The sequence below is a fragment of the Ascidia mentula genome, chromosome 2 (assembly GCF_947561715.1).
Source record: "Ascidia mentula chromosome 2, kaAscMent1.1, whole genome shotgun sequence".
Classification (NCBI taxonomy): Eukaryota; Metazoa; Chordata; class Ascidiacea; order Phlebobranchia; family Ascidiidae; genus Ascidia; species Ascidia mentula.
In genome coordinates, this window is record NC_138567.1 from 18,102,871 (window position 1) to 18,130,846 (window position 27,976).

General features: G+C 43.1%; 3 protein-coding genes and 2 pseudogenes across 6 annotated transcripts; 4 read left to right on the top strand and 1 right to left on the bottom strand.

Moving 5' to 3' along the window:
- Nucleotides 1-5,479: 5,479 nt before the first annotated feature.
- On the top strand, nucleotides 5,480-6,169 carry LOC145890293 (uncharacterized; annotated as a pseudogene).
- Nucleotides 6,170-8,520: 2,351 nt separating this feature from the next.
- Nucleotides 8,521-8,904, top strand: LOC145890294 (putative inhibitor of apoptosis). Its single transcript, XM_082981309.1, has one exon. It carries the CDS (start codon nucleotides 8,521-8,523, stop codon nucleotides 8,902-8,904), a length of 384 nt encoding a protein of 127 aa, XP_082837435.1.
- A 4,410-nt stretch (nucleotides 8,905-13,314) lies between these two features.
- LOC145888749 (uncharacterized) lies at nucleotides 13,315-19,575 on the bottom strand. Of its 3 annotated transcripts, none has more exons than XM_082979578.1 (11): nucleotides 19,193-19,575; nucleotides 18,965-19,126; nucleotides 18,826-18,904; nucleotides 18,647-18,745; nucleotides 18,478-18,582; nucleotides 18,281-18,394; nucleotides 18,060-18,224; nucleotides 17,855-17,959; nucleotides 17,671-17,754; nucleotides 14,455-17,603; nucleotides 13,315-14,371 (listed from the first exon to the last, which is right to left on the bottom strand). In XM_082979578.1, exons 7-10 carry the CDS (start codon nucleotides 18,113-18,115, stop codon nucleotides 15,239-15,241), a joined length of 2,610 nt encoding a protein of 869 aa, XP_082835704.1. In that variant the 5' UTR covers nucleotides 18,116-18,224; nucleotides 18,281-18,394; nucleotides 18,478-18,582; nucleotides 18,647-18,745; nucleotides 18,826-18,904; nucleotides 18,965-19,126; nucleotides 19,193-19,575; the 3' UTR covers nucleotides 13,315-14,371; nucleotides 14,455-15,238. The 3 variants fall into 3 exon arrangements, with proteins under 3 accessions (XP_082835704.1, XP_082835703.1, XP_082835705.1); XM_082979577.1 differs by having other exon boundaries at nucleotides 18,060-18,227; XM_082979579.1 differs by lacking the exon at nucleotides 13,315-14,371 and having other exon boundaries at nucleotides 17,299-17,603; nucleotides 17,675-17,754; nucleotides 18,060-18,227.
- A 623-nt stretch (nucleotides 19,576-20,198) lies between these two features.
- Nucleotides 20,199-20,846, top strand: LOC145890295 (uncharacterized). Its single transcript, XM_082981310.1, has one exon. It carries the CDS (start codon nucleotides 20,199-20,201, stop codon nucleotides 20,844-20,846), a length of 648 nt encoding a protein of 215 aa, XP_082837436.1.
- Nucleotides 20,847-20,954: 108 nt separating this feature from the next.
- LOC145890296 (uncharacterized) lies at nucleotides 20,955-25,738 on the top strand (annotated as a pseudogene). Its single transcript, XR_014399550.1, has 4 exons — nucleotides 20,955-21,003; nucleotides 21,720-22,891; nucleotides 23,702-24,260; nucleotides 24,399-25,738. The product of XR_014399550.1 is annotated as an uncharacterized LOC145890296 (transcript).
- Nucleotides 25,739-27,976: the final 2,238 nt, after the last annotated feature.

A 27,976-nucleotide genomic window follows, 5' to 3' on the forward strand; every position in this document is an offset into this window, starting at 1 on the left:
CATTTTGCAGTATATGACTTTTCGTGAAAAAATATTTTTTTTCAGCACAAGCTTTATTATACAGTGACAAACGCTGGTGTTGCTTTTTCGGTTGCACAACGTATGTAACTGAGCGATTTCAGCACTTGTCCATTTTGCAGTATACGACTTTTCGATAAAAAATATTTTTTTTCAGTACAAGCTTTAATTTACAGTGGACAACGCTGGTACTCCAGTATTGCTTTTGCGGTTGCACAACGTATGTAACTATGCGATTTCAGCACTTGTCCATTTTGCAGTAGGCTACATGACTTTTCGATAAAAAATATTTTTTTTCAGTAGAAGCCTTATTATATAGTGGAAAACGCTGGTGCTCCAGTATTGCTTTTGCGGTTGCACAACGTATGTAACTGTGCCATTTCAGCACTTGTCCATTTTGCAGTATATGACTTTTCGATAAAAAATATTTTTTTTCAGTACAAGCTTTATTATACAGTGGAAAACGCTGTTACTCCAGTATTGCTTTTGCGGTTGCACAACGTATGTAACTGTGCGATTTCAGCACTTGTCCATTTTGCAGTATATGACTTTTCGTGAAAAAATATTTTTTTTCATTACAAGCTTTATTATACAGTGGAAAACGCTGGTACTCCTGTATTGCTTTTGCGGTTGCACAACGTATGTAACTATGCGATTTCAGCACTTGTCCATTTTGCAGTATATGACTTTTCGATAAAAAAAATTTTTTTTAGTACAAGCTTTATTATACAGTGGAAAACGCTGGTACTCCTGTATTGCTTTTGCGGTTGCACAAAGTATGTAACTGTGCGATTTCAGCACTTGTCCATTTTGCAGTATATGAATTTTCGTAAAAAAATATTTTTTTTTAGTACAAGCTTCATTATACAGTGGAAAACGCTGGTACTCCAGTGTTGCTTTTGCGGTTGCACAAAGTATGTAACTATGCGATTTCAGCACTTGTCCATTTTGCAGTATATGACTTTTCGATAAAAAAAATTTTTTTAGTACAAGCTTCATTATACAGTGGAAAACGCTGGTACTCCTGTATTGCTTTTGCGGTTGCACAACGTATGTAACTATGCGATTTCAGCACTTGTCCATTTTCCAGTATATGACTTTTCGTGAAAAAATATTTTTTTTCAGTACAAGCTTTATTATACAGTGGAAAACGCTGGTACTCCTGTATTGCTTTTGCGGTTGCACAACGTATGTAACTATGCGATTTCAGCACTTGTCCATTTTGCAGTATATGACTTTTCGATAAAAAAATTTTTTTTAGTACAAGCTTCATTATACAGTGGAAAACGCTGGTACTCCTGTATTGCTTTTGCGGTTGCACAACGTATGTAACTATGCGATTTCAGCACTTGTCCATTTTGCAGTATATGACTTTTCGATAAAAAAAATTTTTTTTCAGTACAAGCTTTATTATACAGTGGAAAACGCTGGTACTCCTGTATTGCTTTTGCGGTTGCACAAAGTATGTAACTGTGCGATTTCAGCACTTGTCCATTTTGCAGTATATGAATTTTCGTAAAAAAATATTTTTTTTTAGTACAAGCTTCATTATACAGTGGAAAACGCTGGTACTCCAGTGTTGCTTTTGCGGTTGCACAAAGTATGTAACTATGCGATTTCAGCACTTGTCCATTTTGCAGTATATGACTTTTCGATAAAAAAATTTTTTTTCAGTAGAAGCTTTATTATATAGTGGAAAACGCTGGTACTCCAGTACTGCTTTTGCGGTTGCACAACGTATGTAACTGTGCCATTTCAGCACTTGTCCATTTTGCAGTATATGACTTTTCGATAAAAAATATTTTTTTTCCAGTACAAGCTTTATTATACAGCGGAAAACGCTGGTACTCCAGTATTGCTTTTGCGGTTGCACAACGTATGTAACTATGCGATTTCAGCACTTGTCCATTTTGCAGTAGGCTACATGACTTTTCGATAAAAAATATTTTTTTCCAGTACAAGCTTTATTATACAGCGGAAAACGCTGGTACTCCAGTATTGCTTTTGCGGTTGCACAACGTATGTAACTATGCGATTTCAGCACTTGTCCATTTTGCAGTAGGCTACATGACTTTTCGATAAAAAATATTTTTTTTCAGTAGAAGCCTTATTATATAGTGGAAAACGCTGGTGCTCCAGTATTGCTTTTGCGGTTGCACAACGTATGTAACTGTGCCATTTCAGCACTTGTCCATTTTGCAGTATATGACTTTTCGATAAAAAATATTTTTTTTCAGTACAAGCTTTATTATACAGTGGAAAACGCTGTTACTCCAGTATTGCTTTTGCGGTTGCACAACGTATGTAACTGTGCGATTTCAGCACTTGTCCATTTTGCAGTATATGACTTTTCGTGAAAAAATATTTTTTTTCAGTACAAGCTTTATTATACAGTGGAAAACGCTGGTACTCCTGTATTGCTTTTGCGGTTGCACAACGTATGTAACTATGCGATTTCAGCACTTGTCCATTTTGCAGTATATGACTTTTCGATAAAAAAAAGTTTTTTTTAGTACAAGCTTTATTATACAGTGGAAAACGCTGGTACTCCTGTATTGCTTTTGCGGTTGCACAAAGTATGTAACTGTGCGATTTCAGCACTTGTCCATTTTGCAGTATATGAATTTTCGTAAAAAAATATTTTTTTTTAGTACAAGCTTCATTATACAGTGGAAAACGCTGGTACTCCAGTGTTGCTTTTGCGGTTGCACAAAGTATGTAACTATGCGATTTCAGCACTTGTCCATTTTGCAGTATATGACTTTTCGATAAAAAAATTTTTTTTCAGTAGAAGCTTTATTATATAGTGGAAAACGCTGGTACTCCAGTACTGCTTTTGCGGTTGCACAACGTATGTAACTATGCGATTTCAGCACTTGTCCATTTTGCAGTATATGACTTTTCGATAAAAAATATTTTTTTTCCAGTACAAGCTTTATTATACAGCGGAAAACGCTGGTACTCCAGTATTGCTTTTGCGGTTGCACAACGTATGTAACTATGCGATTTCAGCACTTGTCCATTTTGCAGTAGGCTACATGACTTTTCGATAAAAAATATTTTTTTCCAGTACAAGCTTTATTATACAGCGGAAAACGCTGGTACTCCAGTATTGCTTTTGCGGTTGCACAACGTATGTAACTATGCGATTTCAGCACTTGTCCATTTTGCAGTAGGCTACATGACTTTTCGATAAAAAATATTTTTTTTCTGTAGAAGCCTTATTATATAGTGGAAAACGCTGGTGCTCCAGTATTGCTTTTGCGGTTGCACAACGTATGTAACTGTGCCATTTCAGCACTTGTCCATTTTGCGGTATATGACTTTTCGATAAAAAATATTTTTTTTCAGTACAAGCTTTATTATACAGTGGAAAACGCTGGTACTCCAGTATTGCTTTTACGGTTGCACAACGTATGTAACTATGCGATTTCAGCACTTGTCCATTTTGCAGTATATGACTTTTCGTGAAAAAATATTTTTTTTCAGCACAAGCTTTATTATACAGTGACAAACGCTGGTGTTGCTTTTTCGGTTGCACAACGTATGTAACTGAGCGATTTCAGCACTTGTCCATTTTGCAGTATACGACTTTTCGATAAAAAATATTTTTTTTCAGTACAAGCTTTAATTTACAGTGGACAACGCTGGTACTCCAGTATTGCTTTTGCGGTTGCACAACGTATGTAACTATGCGATTTCGGCACTTGTCCATTTTGCATGGTTGGTTCGAATGCATGCAAGTGGCCACCCACCAATTTGGATGTGCAAAGCTTGACGAAAAATGAAAATTGCGCAGATGCATCTTGGCAGACATGCCCTTGTACCATTCTTTGTGATGGGAGTGTTACAGCATAGAGTATACTATGGTTGCAGCGAGGTTTTCTATGTTTCCCGTCACTTGCTTTTGTGACGCTTGGCGTCTATGAGGTAACATTTGCAACATACTTTGGCTTCGTTTTAATGCCAGTAATGAATGTGCTTATGCTGTACTTAAATAGTTCAATTTGAACTTATTGTGTTTTCTAATAAGGGGAAAATCGTAGTGTGGTAGCTGGCACGTTCCAGGCCGTGCAGATTCTACGTGACGAATCACAGCTGTTACATAAAAGTTCTCAACTTCCTTCTGGAAATTGGACAATTAAGATTTCAATAGAGGAGAAAGACTTGAAGGTTTGTTTGATAACCTACAAAATGTTTGTGACAAAAGCGACACTGAGTAAAATTGTGTCGGACCTGAATTCACTATACTGCGAAGCTGAAGAACTAATGGTCGACATGAACAATGTTGAAGAAAAGAAACTGTTACTTTCCATTCTTGGTAATGGCTACATAGAGAAACACAGTACCTTTATGAGCGCTGCAAAGCCTCGAAAGGCAAAGAAGAATTCGGAATAATGGCTGAATCAATCTGCCTCGAAGAATGTAGATAAAATCAGCGTCACGTCAAAACAAACTGGCAGTTTCTACTGCACACACCTCGAGTACCCGATCAAGTACCAAACGCATAGAGGCTTTGGTTCGCAAGGAAATGGCCGTTTTAAAGAAACGCCTGTTAGCTGAAAGGCAAAAGATTGAAAACGAACTTGAGTTGTTGGAAGTGGAACATGAGGTGCAAGCAGCGGAGGTTGAGGTTGAAATGTGGGAAGCGCGATTAGGGATGGGCAATTCAGAATAGCGAATCCAAAGGATTCGAATCCTAAACTATCCGAATCCAAATTGTCTTCAAACCGAATAATTGATTGCGTTATTTACCTTCTATGTACGGTAACTTTCCGTATTTGCGCATGCGACGGTGTTAAAAAATTAATGTAAGCCGTCCGTAAATGTTAAAGGCAAACTTTGGTGCCCTACTATAATTGTCAACAAATCTGTCGTTTATAATTTTCAGGTAAACTGATAACTGTGTTTGATAAAAAAACGTATTGATACGACAGAGCGAGTTAAAGATGAATTTCATTAAAACTCAGAACCGCAGACAAAATATCAGCGTGTTGTGCTGCATTGTACAAGCTAAAACAAAAACAGAATAGGATTCTGGATTCGATTTAACTATTCTAGAATGTTCTAGAATAGTGTGTTATTCTATATTGACCATCCCTAAACGCGATCGATAAATGGATCTCAGCAAAAAATGATGCCAGATCATTTGGGTTTGAATGCAGTTCAGCAGCCAACCGCGCACAGTTCCGAGCCGGTAGGTAATGCCCTTCCAAATATACTCCCGAATCTTCCAAGGAAGGTAGCATCTCTTCCGTCAGAGCACAGGCAAAATTCAGCTGTGGTTCGTAGCTGTGGTACATTTCCCAGCACCAAAACTTATTTTCAAAGAAATACCAATATGCGTTCTGAAGATAGTGCGACAAGCACCTGTAATAAGAGGTCGCAGGTAGCGGTTGATTCCACGTCGTGCTGTGCAGCAAGCACATCTGCTCGACAACAGGTTGATCAGAATGTGTACATGAACATTGTACCTGTAAAGTTATCTTGCAAAAATGGAAATGAAACGTACGCGTTTTTGGATTCCGGTTCTAACTCGGCCATGTGTATGAAGAAGTTATAGACTAGATGCGAGCGAACTTGGTCTCATTTGAAAGGGATTACGTTTTCGAGGCCAGCGTATGACGAGGTGTTGCTTTTGATTGGTTTGGATGTTCCCGAAGTGTTTTGGATTGACGAGGAGAGAAGAGGACGGCGAGGTGAACCAAGTGCTATGAAAACGATTCTGGGTTGGTCCCTGTTTGGTCCTGCTTCATCTCTTGCTATGAAAAATGTCCAGGTTCATCATATTAATTTGTCGTGTGACTTGTTGCATGAGCAGGTAAAACGCATGTTGGAAACAGAGTTTAGGAATTTGAGTCTCGTTTCCGGCGTTGGCATGTCGAAGGAAGATAAATATGCCCTAAACCTCATGAACGATTCTGTAAGGTTACATGCTGGTCACTACCAGCTGCGCTTGCCGTGGAGGACAGGATCGCCACACTTGCCAAATAATCGTAAACAGGCTGTGCAACGATTGAGTTACCTAAAACGCCGATTGACAAAAGATGAACAGCTTCGTCAAAAGTACACAGAGACCGTGAATGGCTACCTCAAGCGAGGGTACGCGCAACGAGTGCAGCAGGAGGAAGCTGCCGTAAACCGTCACTGAACGAGCAATTACTGCAAGGACCTGATTTGATGAACAGTCTGGTAGGGGTTCTTGTGCGATTTCGTCAGGATTTTCGTCAGTCGATCGCATTGGTTGCCGGCGTGAAGGCCATGTTTCACCAGGTTAGGGTTAACCACGTAGACACGAATTGCCTGAGATTCGTATGGTGGCCTGACGGAGACATGACAAAGGAGCCAGTTGAACACCAAATTCTGGTGCACTTATTTGGCGCGACGTCATCGCCGTGTTGTGAAAGTTATTGTTTGGGTCGAACCGCTGACGACAATAGAGAAGATTTGATGCCGAGACCGTTTCAACTTTTCAACGCAATTTTATGTTTACGACTGTTTGAAGTCAGTTGCAACCATTTTCGAAGCAAAGAAGTTGGTGACGGAGTTGTGTTCATTGTTGCAGCATGGAGGATTCAACCTGACAAAGTGGTTGTGCAACAAGGAAGGTGTTCTGGATTCGATGCAAAGATGTGAAGGTTTGCAATCGTATTCGTTGCATAGTGAAGAGCAACATGTGGAGAGTGTGCTTGGAGTAAGTTGGATACATTTCGATTTAATGTTAAGGTGAAAGAAAGGCGAGGGATTTTGTCGGTCGTGAGTTCGCTATTCGACCCCTGGGTTTTGTGGCTCCAGTGGTTTTAAAGGCTCGCCTGCTCCTGCAAGAGTTGAGTAAGAAACAGTTTGGCTGGGATACAGATGTTCCCAAGGACATCGCCTCCGAATGGCGTTGTTGGACTTCAGAAATGACCGAGCTTTCTTCGATCCAGATTCCGAGGTGTCTGAAGCCGCAGAGTCCTAGAGAGGGAGGACGATCAGACAAAACGTCTGTTCCTGGAGACGCTCCACATTCACAAAAACGACCATTGTGTAAACGATAAGGAGCAATGTGTGTATTTTCCAGCTGTAAACAACAACTTGTTGTAAATGTTACGCCCCGCTACACACCTGGTTTACGTGACGATGCAAGCGGTGCCAATGTTATCTATTCCCTTTTTCCTTGTGTTTTTCTTGCGTTTTTCCTGCGTTTTTAGTGTTTTATGCGCGTGATGCATCACTGTTGACATAACCCTGAAGAAGTCTCGCCGGATGGCAGACGAAACGTTGGTTTCGAAAAAAAATTTATAAACTTAAATGCCAGAAGAACAAATCTTATCAATTAGTATGCCTGGCAGCGAAAATAGCAGTGCATTAATAACAGTTTGACTAGTTTTTGTGGCCAACAGTTTGACTAAAATTGATGAGGGATCGAGTCCAGCGCAGTGGAGGTACGTCCCGACGGACCTGAATCCAGCAGATGACGCCTCTCGAGGATTAAGTGCAAGGGCTATGGTCGAATGCGATCGCTGGTATACAGGGCCGAAGTTTTTGAGTGAAGACGAGGATGCATGGCCTGCGGACCCGTTGGATCCTGGTGAGCCGCTCATGTTGTAGCACCAAAGGTTGATGGCTTGGACAGGCTAATTCAGCGCTACTCGTCTTGGTGGAAGTTGGAGAAGACAGTAGTATGGTTGCTGCGGTTTGTGAGTTACATTCAAAACAAGAAAGAGTCGCTAGAGTATGTTGTGATCAAATATGTACAAAGGATCGAGTTTCCCGATGAAATTCACGCATTAACTGCTCTCGGGGGCAAACGTACGTTGCAGGAACGCATGCCAAGGAAGATGAGCGGAAAGCTGACCTTGAAGAGGCTGAACCCAGTGTTGGTAGTAGTATACTAGGTGAAAGCTGTCGCGACGGTCATAAATCCCTTTTAGTGAGCCATCATGATGAGCCATCCTTAGTGATGATGCTACGCCATCCACGTGCTAAGTTAAGGCCTACGCTGCTCACAGAGCAGTCGAGTGCTTGTGCCGGGTCGCTGAGAGGTCAAGTCAGCGCTCCGATTTACGACCTCTCGCTGCGAAGCGAATGTGAGGACCGGTCGTAAAAATCAGAGTGATCGACGTCCAATTCCACGCTGTGAATTCCAGCTGGGGTCGTGTATTTCAGACCATCACTGTGTGATTGGGGGGAGCTCTGTTCTGTTATGCGAACGTATTGTTGTGTGGGAATCGAAACGGAACCCCTGCTGCGTTTCCCTGTTCGACGATCGATGTTCTGTTATTTGTTTTGTTTGGTCAAGTGTAAACGGGAAAGGTCTTTTTTTCGGCGCTAAGTTGTGGTGTATAAATACAGTTGCGGTTTGCAAGATAGACACACAGCCTTCTTGGTAACTAAAAAACGATGTCGAACAACCAATGGAGCACGCTGACCGCTGGTGAGCTGTTAAGTATGGGAACACCTACCTGGCTCGTGGAACGAGCAAGAAGATTTCGGTGTCTTCAACCATGAGTGCCGTGCATGACGGACGAAAGACGGCGCTGGCGATCTTTTCAGAGCGGGCTGTGGCCGTTCCATATCACGGCATCACCTGCAGAGCTCGCGGAGGCCGGATTCTATTTCACAGGTCGCGACGACAAGGTGAAATGTTATTACTGCGGGCGGGGTTTGTTTCACTGGGAAACAAACGACTCCCCGTGGGTGGAGCACGCCCGACATTCACCACGATGTGAATATCTGCTACGGAAAAAAGGAGAGGACTTTGTGAGCACCTTTGCGGCGAGAGGCGGGGAAGGCTTCGACGTTTGCGGTCCGAACTGGGACGAAGCGTGTCTAAGAGAGGAGCGACAGAGGCTGGCACCGGAAATAGCCGAGGCGCTCAGCTACTTCCTCAGGCGGTTTTGATGCCTTTTTTTTAGTGTCTTGTAAATGATTGTGCTGTTGTCGTGTGTTGTGTAAACAAATAAACTGTTTAAAACGAGAAGATTGTTTTGTGCCCCTTTCACTTTTGTCGAGGGGCGATAGGGTGTACACGCGGTTGTGCCGATGGAATTTCTGCATCCGTTTACCTGCCTTGTTGCAGGGCCCTCCTCGAGCGGCAAGTCATATTTTGTCAAGCGGTTAATAAAGGAAAAATTAACTGTTCCAAATCCCGACCGCATTGTTTGGTGTTACGGCGAGTGGCAATCCGCCTATCAAGGGCTGGACGGCGTCGAGTTTGTTCGCGGCATGGCGACCGACTTTGATTCTACCGAGAGAACCCTTTTGATTCTTGATGATTTAATGCGCGAATGCGATCAACACGTGACCAATCTTTTTACTAGGGGAAGTCATCACAGAAACATTAGTGTAATTTATATTGTGCAAAATCTATTTCACAAAGGTCAAGAGCATAGGACCATTAGTTTAAATGCACATTATCTAGTCGTTTTTAAAAATCCCAGAGACGCGTCGCAAATCGGTCACCTCGCCAAGCAAGTCCAACCTGGACGCGGAAGAGCCCTGCAGGAATCATATAGGGACGCGACAAGCAGGCCGCACGGTTATTTAGTCTTGGACTTTAAACAGTCAACACCTGAGCAATATCGCATGCGGACCAACGTGTTTCGCGGGGAAACTCAGATTGTGTACGTGCCGAAAAAGGTGTAACATGTCCAGTCGCGTCCGCGACCAAGCTCCGACACTCCTCACTCTGGCGTCGGCAAAACCGAAGCTGGTTCGCACGATTATAAATGCCGGCGACCGACAGTTAATTCAGTGCATTTGCGAGTGTGCGTATAACGTCTTAAAGGGGAACGTACCGTTGACTCGCGCCCAACGCGTCAAACTTTGCAGATATAAAAAGGGGATTCGCGAGTTGGGAAAAAAGTCGGTGTCGCTAGCCAAAAAACGTCGAATTATCCAACGAGGTGGCTTTCTTTCCGCGTTGATTGGCCCTCTCATAGGATCGGTAATTCCAGTCCTCGGTAAACTCTTAACCGGGGGAAAGTGAGATGGAAGGTGTACAAAAACTTGCCCTCGTGGATCCGAGCATTCTAAAGTCCCTCCAGGACAAATATACCTCGCGATCAACGCCCGTTGAAAAGGTGTTATCGACTTTGGACAAGGAAATGCAAGATATTTTGTCGGAACCGAAACCGCTAGAGGAAAAAGTGAAGCTTTACAATCAAGCACTTCATCGTTACCGCTTTTACAACGAAACCGTCGCCAACAAACCTTTGGAAGTTGCGGTCACCGACAAACGGCACAGCAGCGCCGAACCGAACAATAATACCGAAAAAATAATGCTGGAAAAAAGACTAATTGAATCAACGCCGAAAACGTTGAAAAACAAAGCAAAGCGGCTGATGGACATCGTTCGCGAAAACCCCGATATCGATTTCTCGTCGAACGGAAGACTGTTGGTGCAAGGACGAGCAATCGACGGAAGTCACATCGAGGATTTGGTGCATTCCGCTGTGCGGCCGCGCCGTCTCGCCGCCAAACTTGTCGGCTGGACCGATTTCATTTCGGCGTTGGAAAAAGTCAACGTTCCATCCACCGTGCTTGCGTATAAAAAAAGAGGCCTTCCGAGTCGACCGCACCCAGTTGCACCCGCGACGCGACAGGCAAAGACGAGCCGTCTTCCTCAGCAATGGATCAATCTGTAGACTTTTCAAACGAATACTTTTCTCCTTCGCATCGCGGTAGTTTCGGAGGCGTCGCCCGACTGGCCCGCGCCACTCGACGGAATAGAGGTGATGTCAAAAAGTGGCTGCAAAAGCAGGACACTTACACGCTTCACAGACCTCTGCGTCGAAAGTTTAAACGTATGCGGGTGGTGGTGGGGGGTATCGATTGCCAGTGGGAGGCGGACCTCGTCGACCTGTCGAAATTAAGTTCGCGAAACAACGGCTTTAAGTACTTGCTCACTGTTATTGACGTTTTTTCGAAATTCGCTTGGGTCGTTGCAATAAAAACGAAAACAGGTGTCGCTCTTATCCGTGCGTTCGAGGCGATCTTTGAAAGCACCACACGTAGACCAAAAAAACTTCACACGGATCGCGGCAAGGAGTTTGTCAATAAACAATTTCAAGATTGGTTGCGAAAACACAACATTGAGTTTTTTACAACCTTCAACGACGAAACCAAGGCTTCGGTCGTAGAACGTTTTAATCGTACCTTAAAACAGCGCATGTGGCAGTATTTTACGCACAAGGCCGAAATAAAGTACATCGACGTGCTGGAGGACTTCGTCGAGAGCTATAACAATTCCTTCCACCGGAGCATTCGAACGAGCCCGGCGTCGGTGAGTGCAGCGAACCAGGAGTTAGTTTGGGAAAACCTATACGGCGATCCGCCGCGACCGGCCAAGGAGTGGAAATTCGCGGTGGGGGCCATGGTGAGAATCGCCGTCACTCGTCGAACGTTCAAAAAAGGATATCTGCCAAACTGGTCGGACGAGGTTTTCTTTGTCAACGCTCGCTGTCGGACAAACCCCCACACCTATTCCCTGATCGATTATAACGGGGAGCAAATAAGCGGCTCCTTTTACGAACAGGAATTACAAAACGTGGAAAAAAATCATTTCACAGTCGAGAAGGTATTGGGAAAACGAAAAAGGCGTGGGATGAAAGAGCTGCTTATAAAATGGTCAAATTACCCTGAAAGTTTTAATTCCTGGGTAAACGCGAAGGACGTTGTACATTTGCCGACCCGCTGACATTTCGATGCCGCCCAAAAACGATTGGATTTCGTGCGGTCGAATCTTACCCCGCGCGGAAGTTGTATTTTTCACCCAAGTCATTCTCGTGTTCGTCGTGGTGGCCGCCAGTCTCGTGAATTTGACTCTGGGCAATCCGAACCCGAATCTTTGGACGGCATTACTCGCGAGCGGCGTGGGTTATCTTTTGCCGGCACCCACTTTGCAAAAGAAACATGTTTTTCATAACGCTTCCGAGCAACAGCAGTTTACAGTATTACCCCCAGAACACGACGACGAATTACACGACCAAGCTTCCGAAAGCGATCCACCTAGATCAGGGGCGATGGGAGATCGCTCTGAGCGACATTCAATATCCGCACAGTTGGGCGAACGTGAAATTTAACGAAATGTGGTTCGCCATTAAGATACGCCACGGAGACGAAGTTGTCAGGGAAACTTGTGTTCTGGCCGACGGCCACTACAAATCGGGAAGGGAAATTGTGGGCGGTATGGTGACGTTATTGAAATCACAAGGGTCGAGGGGTTTCAGAAGGCTTCTTCGTGGCTTGGACACCGAACATTTTTCCCCCAGCGGTGGAACTGCAAAAAAATCTCGTTGTCTTCGACCACGTGACGCGTTATACCACTGTGAATATACCCGAGGGGTGCGAGATGACACTCTCGGTCGAATTGGCGCGCATGCTGGGCTATGAAACGACCAACCAGTCCCTTGTGCTCACCGATTACGGCCGCGGTTTCACGCTGTACTGCTTCGACCTGACGCCCGACCAAGCCGATCAGGCGTCTTTCGAATTGGTCAAACACGGCAACCTTCGTTTGGAGGCGCACTTTGGAACGGCGCTGCCGAATTCTATAAATATATTGGTGTACGCCGAATTCGACAGCATTATTCAGATCGACAAATTTAAAAACGTAATTTTCGACTACTCGGCCTGAGTGTGCGCGCGCGCGTGTGTGTGTGTGTGTGCGCGCGCGGGATGGACGAAATTCAAATCGCGGCGATTTTGTTGCGCGATCCGGCCACGCGGACTCGGTTTTACGGCGTTTATGCTCGCGACGAGCTGGCAAACCTGAATCACCCCAATCCCAAGGCCTACGTCGTAAATACCGACAAAAGTAACCGCGAAGGAACGCATTGGCTCGCTCTGTATTTCGACTCGGAAGGTCGCGGCGAGTATTACGACACCTTCGCTCGGCCACCGTTTCACAGAGAAATCGTCGCCTTTTTAAATAAAAACGCCACCCGGTGGACGTCGAATTCGCGTGTCGTCCAACATCCCTTGTCGTCGGCATGCGGTCCCCATTGCATCTACTATTTACTGTTTCGCGCGCGCGGTTATTGCATGTCGCAGATTGTCAAAACCTTTTCATCCGACCTGAGTGAAAACGACAGAACCGTCCACACCGCAATTTCGAAACTGTAACCTGTTATGTTTTTTTATTGGCGAATAAAACAAAATCACTGCAAAACGTGTGTACGTGTGTATATATATATATTCGAATACAAGTGTGTAAATGTACAAGTCTCTCCTCCTCTTTTCTTTCTTGCGCGCTCACCGGAGGTGAGCGCTTTCCCTCCGCAGGAGGGAAAAAAAAGGGGGGGGGGGATTTATGGCAATTTGTCGAATCCCTCGCGGCACAGCGAACGTTCACCGAGCGGTGAGAACTTCGACTCGTCGGTGGACAAGAAAGCTCTTAACTCGCCGTGTCGCACAAAGCCACAGCCAACACCACGATTTGTTTTCGTTTTATTGCTTTACGAAAAAAAGAATACACACACACACACACACACACACACACAAAGAGAGAAAGTGGTTCGATGCACAACCGACGGCGGATGTTCAATCTCGGAGGTTCACAAATCCAACGGTACGGTGGAAACGCCGTCGGCCAACACTTTACGTTTACAATAAAAATTACCGATTACACTTCGCGATTGTTCGTAGGTGAAAACGGACTGGTTCATGACCCGAAATCCGGTGTTTTTTCCCGCCACGCTCACGCCGGTATTAAGCACGTCGAGATAGTGCTGAAAAGAAAGCGGGTTTTGCGATTTGTTGAGTCCCTTTGACGTTTGCTTGTCGTCCCCGTCGCCACCTTTACAAAAATATGTTTTTGCGGCGAGGGCCACAATTCCAGTTCCCCTCCACTCGATCTTGAAAAGACCGGGTGTGCGAAGGTCCGAACGCTCGCGAACTTTACAGCACGGATGCTGGATAAACGGACGGTGGGAGACACGCGTTTCGACAAACTCGGAGCGATGTAGGTCACAACAAGGCGACGGGAACCATTTGTGAATGTTTTGAAAAAATTCACGTTTCAAGCTGGGGCGAACCACGTCATCGAAACTGTCGGCCGCCAGAGCAATATAAAACGAATCGGTGTCCGAAACTGTCAACTCAAAATTACAACGGTCGACAAAACGATCGATGAAATCGTAATAGAACTCGAGCATGCGCAATTTGGCATATTGATAAACAAAGAAACCAACATGAACCGGTAGATTTTGATGGATTGTTCGCTTTTTGAGTTTCATCTCGTACAGATCGTCGTTAACCCTTTCGACGTGCTTGAAGCGGGGAGAGTTGATCAATCTTTTTTCGCACAGATACTTTGTCTCCAAATGTTTTCGTTTGTTCGTGATCACTTTACCGTAACTGGCATTGCCTGGAAAAGGACGAAGATGATTAACACAAAAGTTACAAAAAAAGCACAACAAAAACATTTGACTAATAAACAACAATATTTACCGAGCAGTTTGAACGTGTCTCCAATAAGCTTTTTGTCAGGTTCAACATCCCCCAAGCGACGTGCCTTGGTGACCGCGTCCGTGAACGATTCGAAACAACGGTTGGGTTCGTAGCATATGACTTGGTAAATGTGACTGACAACCAGACCGTGCGATAAATACCACCGTAACAAAGGGGTGGCAAGCAAAATTTTGTCCCCTTTAAGACTCGCGATTAAAGATCGACGTTTGGTAGTTAGGATGCCGTGTTTTTCTGCAAAATGTCTCATGTATTCCCCGATATCGGCACGCGAAATATCTATGTTTTTGAAAATCGGACACATCTCGCTAAAATATTCGCGCTTTTCGGGTGGAACAGCGATGTCGCATTCGACCAAGCCAAACAGGGTGCCGGAACGGACAGCGTCGAGTACGTTAGCAAAATTACGAACCGTTGGAATGCGAAGTTTTTTAAACATCCGCCCAGCAACGAAATCGCGCACGGACTTGTCGCCACGCTGCAGTGCGTACCATTCACACTCCCATATGTGCAAAACCTCGTACCCAAGCCGCCGAAAATAGGCTGTGACTTCGGTGGTTTTTTCGCGGGCAACCACCGGGGCATTTTTATCTTTGTAACGAAAACGCGATGAGCACGTTTCACACCCGTGAAAATAGCAACCGTGAAACTGAAAAATTTTTCTGTGTTCGTGACAATAACCGTCCACCGGGATGTTACGCTGACCTATACGAACTTCGCCTTTATTGAACTGGTGTTGGATAAATATCCCATACTTTTGCGCACACTAATCCAACCATATTCGCGCAAGGTGACCGTGCCTGGAAGAATGCCTTACACTAAAAAGACGGGTATCAGTCTCGTAGGTGAGCACAGAAAAAAATGACGTCCCGTGGGCCTTTCCCATTGCAGAGAGATAGAGAGCGTTGCAATCGTAGCCAACCACAGCTTGACAAACTCTAGCCTGTGGGCCGTATTTCACCGAGCGTATTCTGGTGACGCCGCGCTCGTGATACCTATGGAAAATAATGGCAGGACCTCCTACAATATTTTCGTGTACGAGGTTAAAAATGTCTTTGAACTTTTCACCAAAGAGCGGTAGACCGATGTCCGGATTAATCGTTTTCATTAAATAAACGAGAGTTATTCCAGGAACGGAAATCGCTTCTTTGAACGGATCTACGCCGAGTCCCTCATAAAACGTGCAAAGTTTTGAAACAACCTCCATAAACGGCACGACGTCGCGATTATTGTACCAGATGAGATAGTCTTCAAGGGATGTCATGCCTTCCGAACGCCATGTGTCTAAACACCTCCGGTAATCGGCGTCTGAAATACCGGTTCTTTTGAGAGAACTGTAAAAAGCCGTCTGCGGGGGTAAACAAGGTTCTTTCAACTTTTCGATACTTGTCATATATTCATAGGGATAACTCCCCTTCAGCAAATTACATTTAAACGCGCGCAACAACATGTCATAGGAACAGTTTGCCGCCACGTAATTTCGCAAGTCGAGAAATTCAAAGCACCTTGTTTGTATCGATAAATACTGATTGTTTCGTTTTACTACATTTAAAATTTTGTCGGTGTTTATCAAAGCGGGTATGAGATACTTTTTTACGAGATTTAAATCGTAGGATGATCCGTTATACGTCAGAATCGGAATGTTTGTCAAATATAAATGGAGATCGCGTTTTAACCTAACCAAAGGGTGGTTGTTGCCTTCGCCGTCTTCCAGTTCGCAACTGACGCCAATTAATCTTACCAACTGTTTGATGACGTCGGAAAAGCGATCAAGCATAATATTTGAGGCCGCGGTTCTTATTCGGTGCAAGTAGCCAACAAAACGGTCCACCAAATCCTGACTATCACCGGTTGTGATAAAACATTCCGGGCTTTCAAAACCGGGGACCGATGAACACACCGACACACTTAACGGTAAATGTTCAGCAATCCACTTGGTTTTCGGCGCCGGCTTTGGTAGACCTTCGGTGGCGAAATAACTTTCAAAATCAAAACACGCGCGAAAGGGAAACAGGTTTAGCGATGGATCTACAACGACCCCAGCATTTCTAAGCCTGTCCAACACACTTCCCATGGGGGAAAAAAATCCTGATTTAAAAACCTCTTTTGTGACCAAATCGCAGGTGGCCTGGTGACGATTACATTGATAAGGACTTGGAAAGGAAGTCGAACAAACACGACAACAGAAGGTTGACGAGTACTTGTTCATATCGGTGATCAAACTAAAGTGTGTTTCATAAAGGTTAAGATTTAATATTGGATCTCGTTTTTCGCTGAAACGGGTCACACTACGCCAAATGAGTTTACACTTTAACTCTTCACCGCGAATTAACTGAAAGACATTAATGTTAAGATTAAAAAAGGCTTCCAAACAGGGCAAATCATCTAGGGTGACACCCGGGAAGTTCGCGGATTCTAGACCGGCGTGTTGGGCATATTGTTGGCACAGTTCACGTGCTCTAGACGTGAGCCCTTGCACCATTTTGTGATCCGCAAAAAGCGCCAGACAGCGAAAGAAACACAAATTGTCGTCATAATACCGTCTGCCATCGACGGTTTTGTGTAGCGCACGCAAACCGGTATTTTGTGAGACGTACAGCGGCAACTTTACCCCGCGTCCAATAAGCGGACTTGCCATATAATACACATAAAATGTGACGTTCAGAACCTCTTTGACTATCCAGGAAGTGTTTGGGCGCTTTAACCTTACTTCCTCGGAAACATCGATCTCTCGCAAAGCGTCAAAAAACCTTAACAAATCGTCAAGGGTGCGAACGACAAAGGGTTTTTCAAACACCTGGAAGTTATTAGAGCTCGCGTGCCAGTAACGTTCCTCACCCGAGATACTTTGCAGAGAATACCCGAATCCAGCGTTAATTCGAAACGCTTCATTACCGCCGGCCAATATTTCATCTGCGATGTCATTTACGTGTTCCCAGTTTATCGGTAGGCGAAAGTTAAAAATACTCGTTAATTTTCCCCGTCTCTGAAAGGTGCGTATCGCTCGCCAGTTGTCAGCCACCAAACCACTACCAACAGTTTCGCCGCGGTCACCTGCATTACACTCGGGGGAAGATTCCAGATGTTGAATTGGTCGAGAGCGTCTTCGAGGTCTCCCACCGCTTTTTCCACTAAACAATTATTCAGTGATTTCTTTTTTGGCAAGCTCTTGTCAATAACATCCGACTGAAAACCCACCTACCTTTCTGCACCGATCGGACTTCGATCGATTCCAAATGATAACCTTCATTATCGCCTCCCATCAAAGCACCTTCGCTCGCACTACAAGTATCGAAACCGGTGTGAACACGTTATACCAACGTAGAATGCACATACAAACAATTAGGTTTGAAAATACCAATGTATTTTTACTTGTACTTACCTTGATTCAAATTCTTGCAATTTGTTTCCACCGTCTTCTTCTACTTCTTTTTCTTCCTGTGGCTTTTCGTCTTCTTGCAACTGAATTAACCCGACCCTTCTTACACTGTAAGAACAAACCCAGCATAAATTACCTGCACGTTACACCTGTTCATCGTTCAGATATTGATACGACCAGATCAAACAACGATATAACTTGTACTCACTCAGATCCTGTACCAGGGGCGTTCGTTCCCCGCTTTGTTTGTAGTTCACGTTCCATCGCCTTTTCGATTATAGCGCAATATTCAACGATCTCAGAGTCGGTTTCCGTGTACAGACTATAGCCCTGTACTTGTTCACTACCCTTTTTTATCTTTTCCTCATCGACGCTGCTGCGATACACAACATATATTAACTGTTTCAAACGGTCAACACTAATTCATACCTTGTTTGATCTTTCGAAGACTTTTTGGATGCAACAACTATTTTTCCGTTTTCCAACGTTTCGGTGGTATGTTCACGTAGCGTTGGACGAAAATCAACCGGGAATGTGTCGGAGCTGTAAGGTACACCACAACACGGACATAACGCAGGGAAATATGTTTGTTACATCACAACAAGTAAGTAAATTAGTCAACGAACCTTTCGACAAATGAATGCTGTGAAATGTCGCCCGGAGATCGCACATCGATAAATTGAGGTGTGTCCAAAAACCCTTCCTCACGTTGGTTTCCATGATTAGCAATTCTATGAGGGAAAAAAACATAAAAATTGTCCAACGGAAAAAACAAACAAGCCGCATGTAACTTACCCCGATACACCAGCTTGGAGGTTATCCACTTTCACTTGATCAGTTGTTGTATTATTTGACTTGTCGACAGACAAACCAACATCGCAATTCTCATAGGTTCTACGAAACAATAAAAAAGAAAAATAAACGTGATTTTTGTCAAAAACCAAATGTGATAAACACACAAATAATTGTTTTACCTTCTTTTTTTTTATCGAATTCGTAGCAGAGGTTTGTTCATCGACAGAGCTGATCGCGACACAATCCCAGCTTTCAATACTACAGAATAATATATTGGTTAAATACGGCATTTCTTACTTAAACGCAATTTAGCACAACCTTAATCTCTTTCCTGTATTCGTTTTTTGCACTTTGACAGCAAACGATCGTTCTCCACCATCTGATCCCACATCGTCTACTTTTGGGTTGGCGTTTCGAAGGGTTCGCAGGACCTTACAGTTTTGCTTTAGGTGACGCTTAAGGTTGTTCCTGTTGCTAAAACTGTGTGAAGGCAAACAAATGTAAATGCAAAACGATTACGCAATCAAACATATTCTTTACGCTTACCTTCTATCACAATGCTTGCACACATTTAGGACATCACAGTTCACCATATGCAGGTCAAGCTGCTCGGGGTTCCAAAACTTGGCTTGACAATTCTGACAAACAAACTTACGTTGAGCGACTTCCATGCTGACTACCTCGGCAACACTCACTCTAGCTCTCTGATAACTCGGATGAATGTCGCTGATCGCAGTTGCTGTTTATAACACACGCACCCACTTGCCTTTTTTGAGGATCTTCTTTCGCTTGTTCTAATTATAACCGATATTGCGCAATTCTCATCCTTGCTGCGTACAAACCTCGTAAACAAAGCACGACCTTATTTGACCATGACCACAAATAACAGAACATCGATCGTCGAACAGGGAAACACAGCAGGGGTTCCGTTTCGATTCCCACACAACAATACGTTCGCATAACAGAACAGAGCTCCCCCCAATCACACAGTGATGGTCTGAAATACACGACCCCAGCTGGAATTCACAGCGTGGAATTGGACGTCGATCACTCTGATTTTTACGACCGGTCCTCACATTCGCTTCGCAGCGAGAGGTCGTAAATCGGAGCGCTGACTTGACCTCTCAGCGACCTGGCACAAGCACTCGACTGCTCTGTGAGCAGCGTAGGCCTTAACTTAGCACGTGGATGGCGTAGCATCATCACTAAGGATGGCTCATCATGATGGCTCACTAAAAGGGATTTATGACCGTCGCGACAGCTTTCACCTAGTATACTACTGTTGGTTGATGGTGTTTTGCGCGTTGGAGGACGGTTGCATCGAGCGCCAATATGCTATGATTTGAAGCATCCTGTTATGTTGCCTAACAACCATCATGTTACAGATCTGATTATCGTGGATCATCACAGGACGGTTCAGCATTCGGAAATAGGATTTTGGACGGCGTTGCGTCAGAAATATTAGATAGTTCGCAGTGGAACTGCTGTAAGACGCGTGCTCGGTCAATGCATATTTTGCCGCCGACGCAACTCCCCAACTAGACAGCAGATGATGGCTGATCTTCCACGCGTGCGTATAACACCGAATGAACCTTCCTTCACATACGTTGGAGTAGACTATTTTGGTCCTCTGATTGCCAAGCAAGGTAGAAGCGATGTAAAGCGTTATGGGTGCGTATTTACCTGCCTGACAGTTCGTGCAGTTCACATAAAAATTCCACATTCTTTATCTGTGGATTCCTTTGTCGATGCTGTGCGAAGGTTTATCGGACGTCGTGGGAGGCCAAAAAAGATTTTTAGTGACAAAGGCACCAAATTTATTGGTGCTTTACGGATTTTGCGTGAATCCTTGCAAGCTTGGAATCAAGCTCAAATCTATGAGAGTCTTAGACAACGAGGAATCGATTGTGCTTTCAATCCACCAACTGCCAGCAACATGGGTGGAGTATGGGAGAGGCTCATTCGATCAATAAGAAGAATACTGGGCACTTTTCTGTCTAAGCAACTTACTTCGGATGAAACACTTCGTACCGTGATGGTTAAAGTGGAGGCTATCTTGAACGCAAGACCGCTTACCCCGATTACAATGGATCCAGAAAGCGAGGAGCCGTTGACTCCCAATCATTTGCTCTTGTTCGGACGATGCGACATATTGCCAAACGCAATATTTGGCCGACCAGTTTTGGCGGAGGTGGACTAGAGAGTATTTACCGACGTTACAAACGCGTCAGAAATGGACTGCGTCTACTCGGAACCTGGCGTGTGGTGATGTTGTTCTTATCGCGGACAATTCCGTTCCGCGAGGTAGATGGCTGATGGGAAGAGTAATCGAGACTTACCCGGATCATTTCGGATCGGTACAAAGTGTATTGGTCAAAAAAATGGGACTGTTAAAAGCGTCCGATCGCGAAGTTGTGTGTTGTGCAAAGATCGGTCGATGGATCATATGTGTTGCCGCTTTGTACATGCGTTTTTTAGTGTTGTGCTCGCTGTATGTTCTGTATATAAGATGTGCTTAATGGGTTCACACATCGGGGCCGGGTATGTTGCAGCGAGGGTTTCTATGTTTCCCGCCATTTGCTTTTGTGACGCTTGGCGTCTATGACGTAACATTTGCAACATACACTGGCCTCGTTTTAATGCCAGTAATGAATGTGCTTGTGCTGTACTTGAATGTGGACCCCTTTAAATACCGCAGTACACCAGTGCCTCCAGTGCAACTTATGTGTCTTTGCCACGTTTACGTTGCATTTATCTGAACGACATAATAAGTCTCTATGACATCACAACACATATTCAAATTGTACAAGTAAACTATTGATTGACACTCATTTCATGAATTATTTGTTTTGTGTGTGTGGAAGCCAATATTTGCATAGTTAAAACAAGTTTTTTAGATATTTAATAATTTAATATTATCTACGCACCGGCCTGGTTTTCCACCAGGAAACCACAGTATGATCAAACATGAAACGTTTGTGTTGTCGTAGAATTTTATTCGTTTTTCAAAAGATTTGTATGTGGTGATTCCTTTTTAAGGTTATAAATTTGTGTAATAGGTTCCTAGTTTAAGTTTATGGGTTAGCCGAAGATAAACAGGCAGTAAAAACCACTCCAGATGGCAACTGTCTGTTCAATGCAATCAGCTTAACTTTGTGTAGAAATGAAAGTTTAGCGTTAAGATGAAGAGTTGTTTGTTGTCTGCAAATGGTGTTGCATTTTAACACATACAAACAACACCAATCAGCAAAATCAATTAGCTTGGTTTCCCCAACTTTGGAAAGGGCATGTTTGGACTGTGCGGTTCCAGGCACGTATTCATCAGCTTGGACCATATTAGCTTTGACAGATGTGCTTCAAAGGCCAATCAGATGTTTATACCCGCCATGCAATGGAACAAATGATGCAGTGGTGTCAATACTATCAACCACAAATCTGCCACAAAAAGTTTGTTCACCACAAATACACATTATGTGGAGTCGAGTGTGCTCTACCACTCACAAGATGTGGTTGCCAAATCATTTTGTGGCCCTTTTTACCAAAACACCTCTTCAATGTTCCCCTCCAAATCATTCCAGCCCTAAATTAAAAAGAAAAGCAAGTGAATATAGTTGCAATGACCAGAAAAACAAGTACACACCTGACAAAATTCACATGTTGCAGTCACTTCCAAACAACAGCTGTCATTCTCAAAAAGCAGTTATTAAAATGCTGACAGAAATTGGTGTAAAACAGGCTGCAATGATCCCTGCTGGCAAAAAAGAAAATTGTTTTGTAGTTTTTGATAATCAACTAAATTCAGCCAAAAGAAAATGTGGCCAGATGCGTCACTTTGATGATGATTGTGGGGCATGGAAGCCTGGGTCATTTTTTTACACTTACTTTTTAAAAACAGGTGGCCAACTAAAAAATGTGTTTTTCAAAAACAATCTTATTTGCACAAGAAGAAGAAGCAACAAAACTGTTCACTTCGAAAAACTAGATCCTCAACCAGAAAAGCATGATATCATTAAACTAGGAACCTATTACACAAAACTAGCATCAAACCAGTCTTACCAACGCAAAATATCTTGGATAGAAGATTCTTGCACAACAGCAGCAATTGCAGAATATCTTGGTCAATTTCCTGGCCATCAGCCTCATGGCAACAGTAAACATTCCCAGGTATATGTGAAGACAAATTCACAATCAGCAGAAGAAATGAAGGACATGTTAAAAAATATTCCTCCTAAAGGCCGCATATCAGTATTAAATCCCAAAAATCTAGTTTTGAAGGCTATCACCATTAATACCCATACTGAGTGATTTGCTTTTTTGCCAACAACAATTCCTGTGGTCAGTGACCCATGAAGATCTACTGGTACTATTCATAGAGAAAAAAAATTGATTGCAGCTGCATCCGCCAAAACACAGCAAGGATCTGAGGAGCCTCCAGGAGGATCTTTTGTCCTATAGGATAGCAAAAACAGTCCCAGGGGGCAACCAAAGCAACTTTCCTGTGACAATTTTTTTTGCCATTGCGTAGAAAAGGGTTAGGGCCAACATTAAATTGCAAATTGGATGAGGTTTTTGTGATTCATTTTTTCGCAAAACCATCTTACATTTTTTTGCAGCCAATTTAGCTAAAATAATGACTAATCGGGGGCCTAAAAGACCCCTAGGTGGTGCTTTAAGCAACTATCTTGCAACTAATTTTCACCTTACTGCGTAGCCAAGAGGCGGGCCTAACATAAAATCACAAATTAAGGTATACTTCTGTGATTCAATTTTGAGCTACATCCCCTTGAACATTTTGGTGGTTTTTCAACTAAACTTTTCACAGCACCCTGCACCAAACGTCTGACTGACTGAGAAGAGCAAAAAATGCACTAAAACTGCACTAAACACGCTGAAAATCGCCCTGGCTACACCACGTGACTTCTTGCTCATTCAACCAGAAAATTGACCCCAACGCATCACCGGTTGCCTTGTGACGGAACTGAGACTATGTACAAGACGGGCATTCCCCGCGGGCAAAACTATTTTGATAGAATTACTGATATGCGGTCTAAAAAGGCATATGTTAAACAATTAAATGCCAATCAATTTAATGACATCACCAAAGGACCTAGAAACTAACAACAAATGTACAATTTCAAACACAATGGCAAAGCAAATTCTGATGAAGGTACCTTTTCTAATGTGGCGGATGAATACCTACAAGTAATTAATATGGTGACCACACACCCATTTGTGCAACAAGCAGCTCAAACAAAAAAAGAACCTTTTTCATCAATTCTGTATACAACCAATCAAATGGAAGATGTGCGGCGATTCTGTATGACAGGCAAAACAGTTCTAGGAACTGACAAGACATACAACCTTGGACAAATTTTTGCAACGTACACTGTTTTTAAACACCTTGCCATTATACGAGCAGATACTCAGGATCATCCAATTTTTTTTGGACCTACATTCTTGCACTTGCACTCTGATGCAAAAACATATAACACCTTCTTCACACATCTTCGGCAGGAGCTGGGCATGGGAGATAATTTAGTTTTTGGAAGTGATGATGAGAAGGCAATACATAAAGCATGCCAGACAGCCTTTCCAAATGCACAGCATGTACTTTGTTTAAACCGCCTAAAACAAAATCTAAAAGTTTACCTTTGTGACAAAGTTGGGGCCAACATGACAGTAAGAAATAAGCTGACAAATATGATATTTGATGTAGTCAAAGCGACAGATCAAATAGAATTTGAACAAAAAGAAGCAACTTGTCTGGACTACTGTCTGAATGATGTTCCAGATGCATACCACTATGTACAGACCAGGATGATTCCAAGCCTAAAACATAAAGTATGGCCATACAAACTGGTAAATGATAAGGCATGGACAAACAATAATTGTGAAAGTGGAAATTTCATGTTAAAAGTTGAAACTGAATGGAAAAGAAAGCAAATTCCAAACCTAATATGTATTATTTACAACATGATACAGGCTATGTACACAGATGTCCATAGGAGTTTTGTGAGATGCGGCATGTACATATTACATCCACAATTTTCCATCTTTGAAAAAAATTACAATGCTGACCAAAAAAGAAAAAGATGAACACTTCTCAAAGTTTCAGAAGAAAACTTTTAGTGCAAATGATCACATTGTATCCAAGAACAAAACATTTTGCACAAAAATTCCACCAAAACAAACAGGAAAAAAACCATGCAGCAGAAAAAATAAGAAACCACACTAAGTCCACCAGTTGAAACAGTTTCTCTATGTTCTCTTCTTTTGTATTTTGTTTCTTTTATTATGTCTGCAGAAACAGCAGCTTTTGGATTTACATATACAATTTCATTTCATTCATGATTTCCGATTCACAGATAAGACTTTGGTTACTGATACAACAAATAAAGGTCTAGCTTCTTGAGTAAAATATCAGTTCATACAGGGATGTTAAACATTCTAGCACATTTAAAGATATTGGTGAGGTGATCAGTACCAAACTGTTGATTACTGAAATGGTATGATGGCATCCGCATCGACTCCCACAAAATGTACAAAGCAATAAGTCAAAGCTGAGCATCATGTTGAATAGAAATGTAGCATTAATTAATCATATAAAAATGGACTCATGTGTTCAGTATAAAGTCAGCTTTAGCATAGTGAATAACTCGCACGACACATTCATCGTCGTTTAGATAAGTAACAAGTCGAAAAAGTTGTTTACACAGCAAGAAGATTCAGCAACTACCGCTCCACATGTGGTACAATATTATTAAAACAGGAACATACTACACAAAACTAGACCAGTCTTGCATTTTGACACACAAACAACACCAATTTGCAAAATCGATCAGTTTGGATTCCCCAACTCTGGAAAGTGCATGTTTGGATTGTGCGTATTCATATTCATCGGCTTGGACCATACAGATGTACTTCACAGGCCTATCAGATGTATATACCCGGCATGCAATGGAGCAAATACTTGAAAGAACAGTTCACACAACAAATAAACACAGCCAAGATAACAATATAAAAGAGCTTCGATCAACGTCTTCCACACGTGGTACGAAAAGGCACTGGTCACACTAAAACGCACACTGGCTGGCACCCGGATGGCATTTGTAGGCATCAAGTATAGGCATCGTAGACTCAACGCCTACGATGCCTACGATGCCTACGATGCCTACAATAGCATTTTAGAGGCACTGGAGGCACTGGAGGCACTGGAGGCACTGGAGGCACTGGAGGCACTGGAGGCACTGGAGGCACTGGAGGCACTGGAGGCACTGGAGGCACTGGAGGCACTGGAGGCACTGGAGGCACTGGAGGCACTGGAGGCACTGGAGGCACTGGAGGCACTGGAGGCACTGGAGGCACTGGAGGCACTGGAGGCACTGGAGGCACTGGAGGCACTGGAGGCACTGGAGGCACTGGAGGCACTGGAGGCACTGGAGGCACTGGAGGCACTGGAGGCACTGGAGGTACTGGTGGCACTGGTGGCACTGGTGTACTGCGGTATTTAAAGGGGCCCCTTGAATATAAATGGTTCAGTTGGAATTTATTGTGTTTTCTATTTGAATAAGGTTATTGAATAAGAGATAGAGCTGAATCTATTTGAATAAAGAGTAATAGAGACCTGGACCCAAAAAAGTTGGTATGTAGCGCTATTTTGTATTGTTGTTGATAATGTGTTGTACTATAATGTGGATATTCGTTTACAACAGAGAACTGACGTTGAGACAATCATTGGTCGCGTTCATTTAATAAGGGGAAAATCGTAGTGTGGTAGCTGGCACGTTCCAGGCCGTGCATATTCTACGTGACGAATTACAGATGTTACAGGGAGTAAGTTGTATATTAGGGGAAAATAATTGTGCATTCTCAGTTTCCTGCACTTGGTCCCTTCAGGCACATATGCTCGTTGTGTGAAAAGCAAATGTAGATCTGCTGACCTGGAAAGGGACATTTTGATGAGCGAATTCACTGAAAGCAGTGCTTCTCCCATGATTCCCCTCTTGCAACAAAGGTGACCCGTTTTGATGTGTTGATTTTTGTGCCAAATGCCGGCACATATTCTCCGTCTAGTTTTTTAATTAACTGGGGTGCCTCTGCTTGTATATTTGCTTATTTTAGTTTACAAATACTTTCAACAGATTATTTTCACTCAAGCGTCAAAGAACAACGTCACAATTAAGGAGCATGAACTGTCTGAAAAGATTGACATCCTTATTGACAAAACGGAAAAGGTGGAAAAAGAGATTCCGATGTTTGGTGACCGGATTCAGAGAATCGAAAGCAAACTGGAAACTGTGACAGAAAAAACAAAAGTAAGGCAGACAGCTGTTTGCCGCTATCAGCTGACAACGATGAAGATCTGATGGCTGTACTTATTGAACCTAATGTGAGCTTCCTTTATACTTAATGCACTTAGCTTTTTGTTAGCATGCTTTTCGCTGTTAATGACATCTGGCATACATTCCAATCATTTTGTATGTTCATACTTTTTCAAAGGACAAAATTGACACAGACCGACTTTGTGGCACCCTCCGGAATTTTGTAAAGCTGTTTATGACAAAACACCTGGCTCTTCAATTTCCCTGAAGTGGGTTGGTTTGGCGGTTGGACGCAGGAAAACAAAAATCCCATTCAAATCACATCCTCCGTTTGCATTTGTGTTGGGTGAGTCAAATTGCTTTAGAAATCTCACAAGACACGCCACACTGCGGGCCTCATTGTAAAGCCTTCCAATTGTGAAGTTGTCACAACTTTCACATATTTAATTCCGACATGTCAAATATTTAATTTGTGTACACGATGAGATGTCACCAAAATTTTAACTAAATCTTATGTTTTGTGTTCTGCAGACGTATTGAGAGGTACCAGACACGGTGCAGTTAGTCACCAAGAAATCGCCACAACGTTAAAACGAGTTTTACCTGGAGTCGGCGATTGGAATTCCGGCAGGATGTCAAGAAAAGGAAATCAATCCTCACCTAAGCCCACCACTTCTCAGAGTCCATAGTTTCGTCGAACACTGTACTTCATGGTGCCCTGTACTTCCACTGTGCTTGCCACTGTATTTTTATTTATGTGTTGTTACATTCAATAAAATATTATGTAATTCAAGTCATGGAACACCTTCAAATATAGAGTTTAATAAAGTTCCATTTGAAGCGAGTTTAAAAAAATTTCTCGGTTGTCGCCTTGAATTTGCACTTGTTTAATTTTATTGTACTCCGCGTATTCAATATGTCAAACAGTTTGCTTTATATTATAATGCTATAGCATGCAATTTGGAATAATTATAGAAAAGAAATTAATTATGAACGCAAGCGTAAGGAG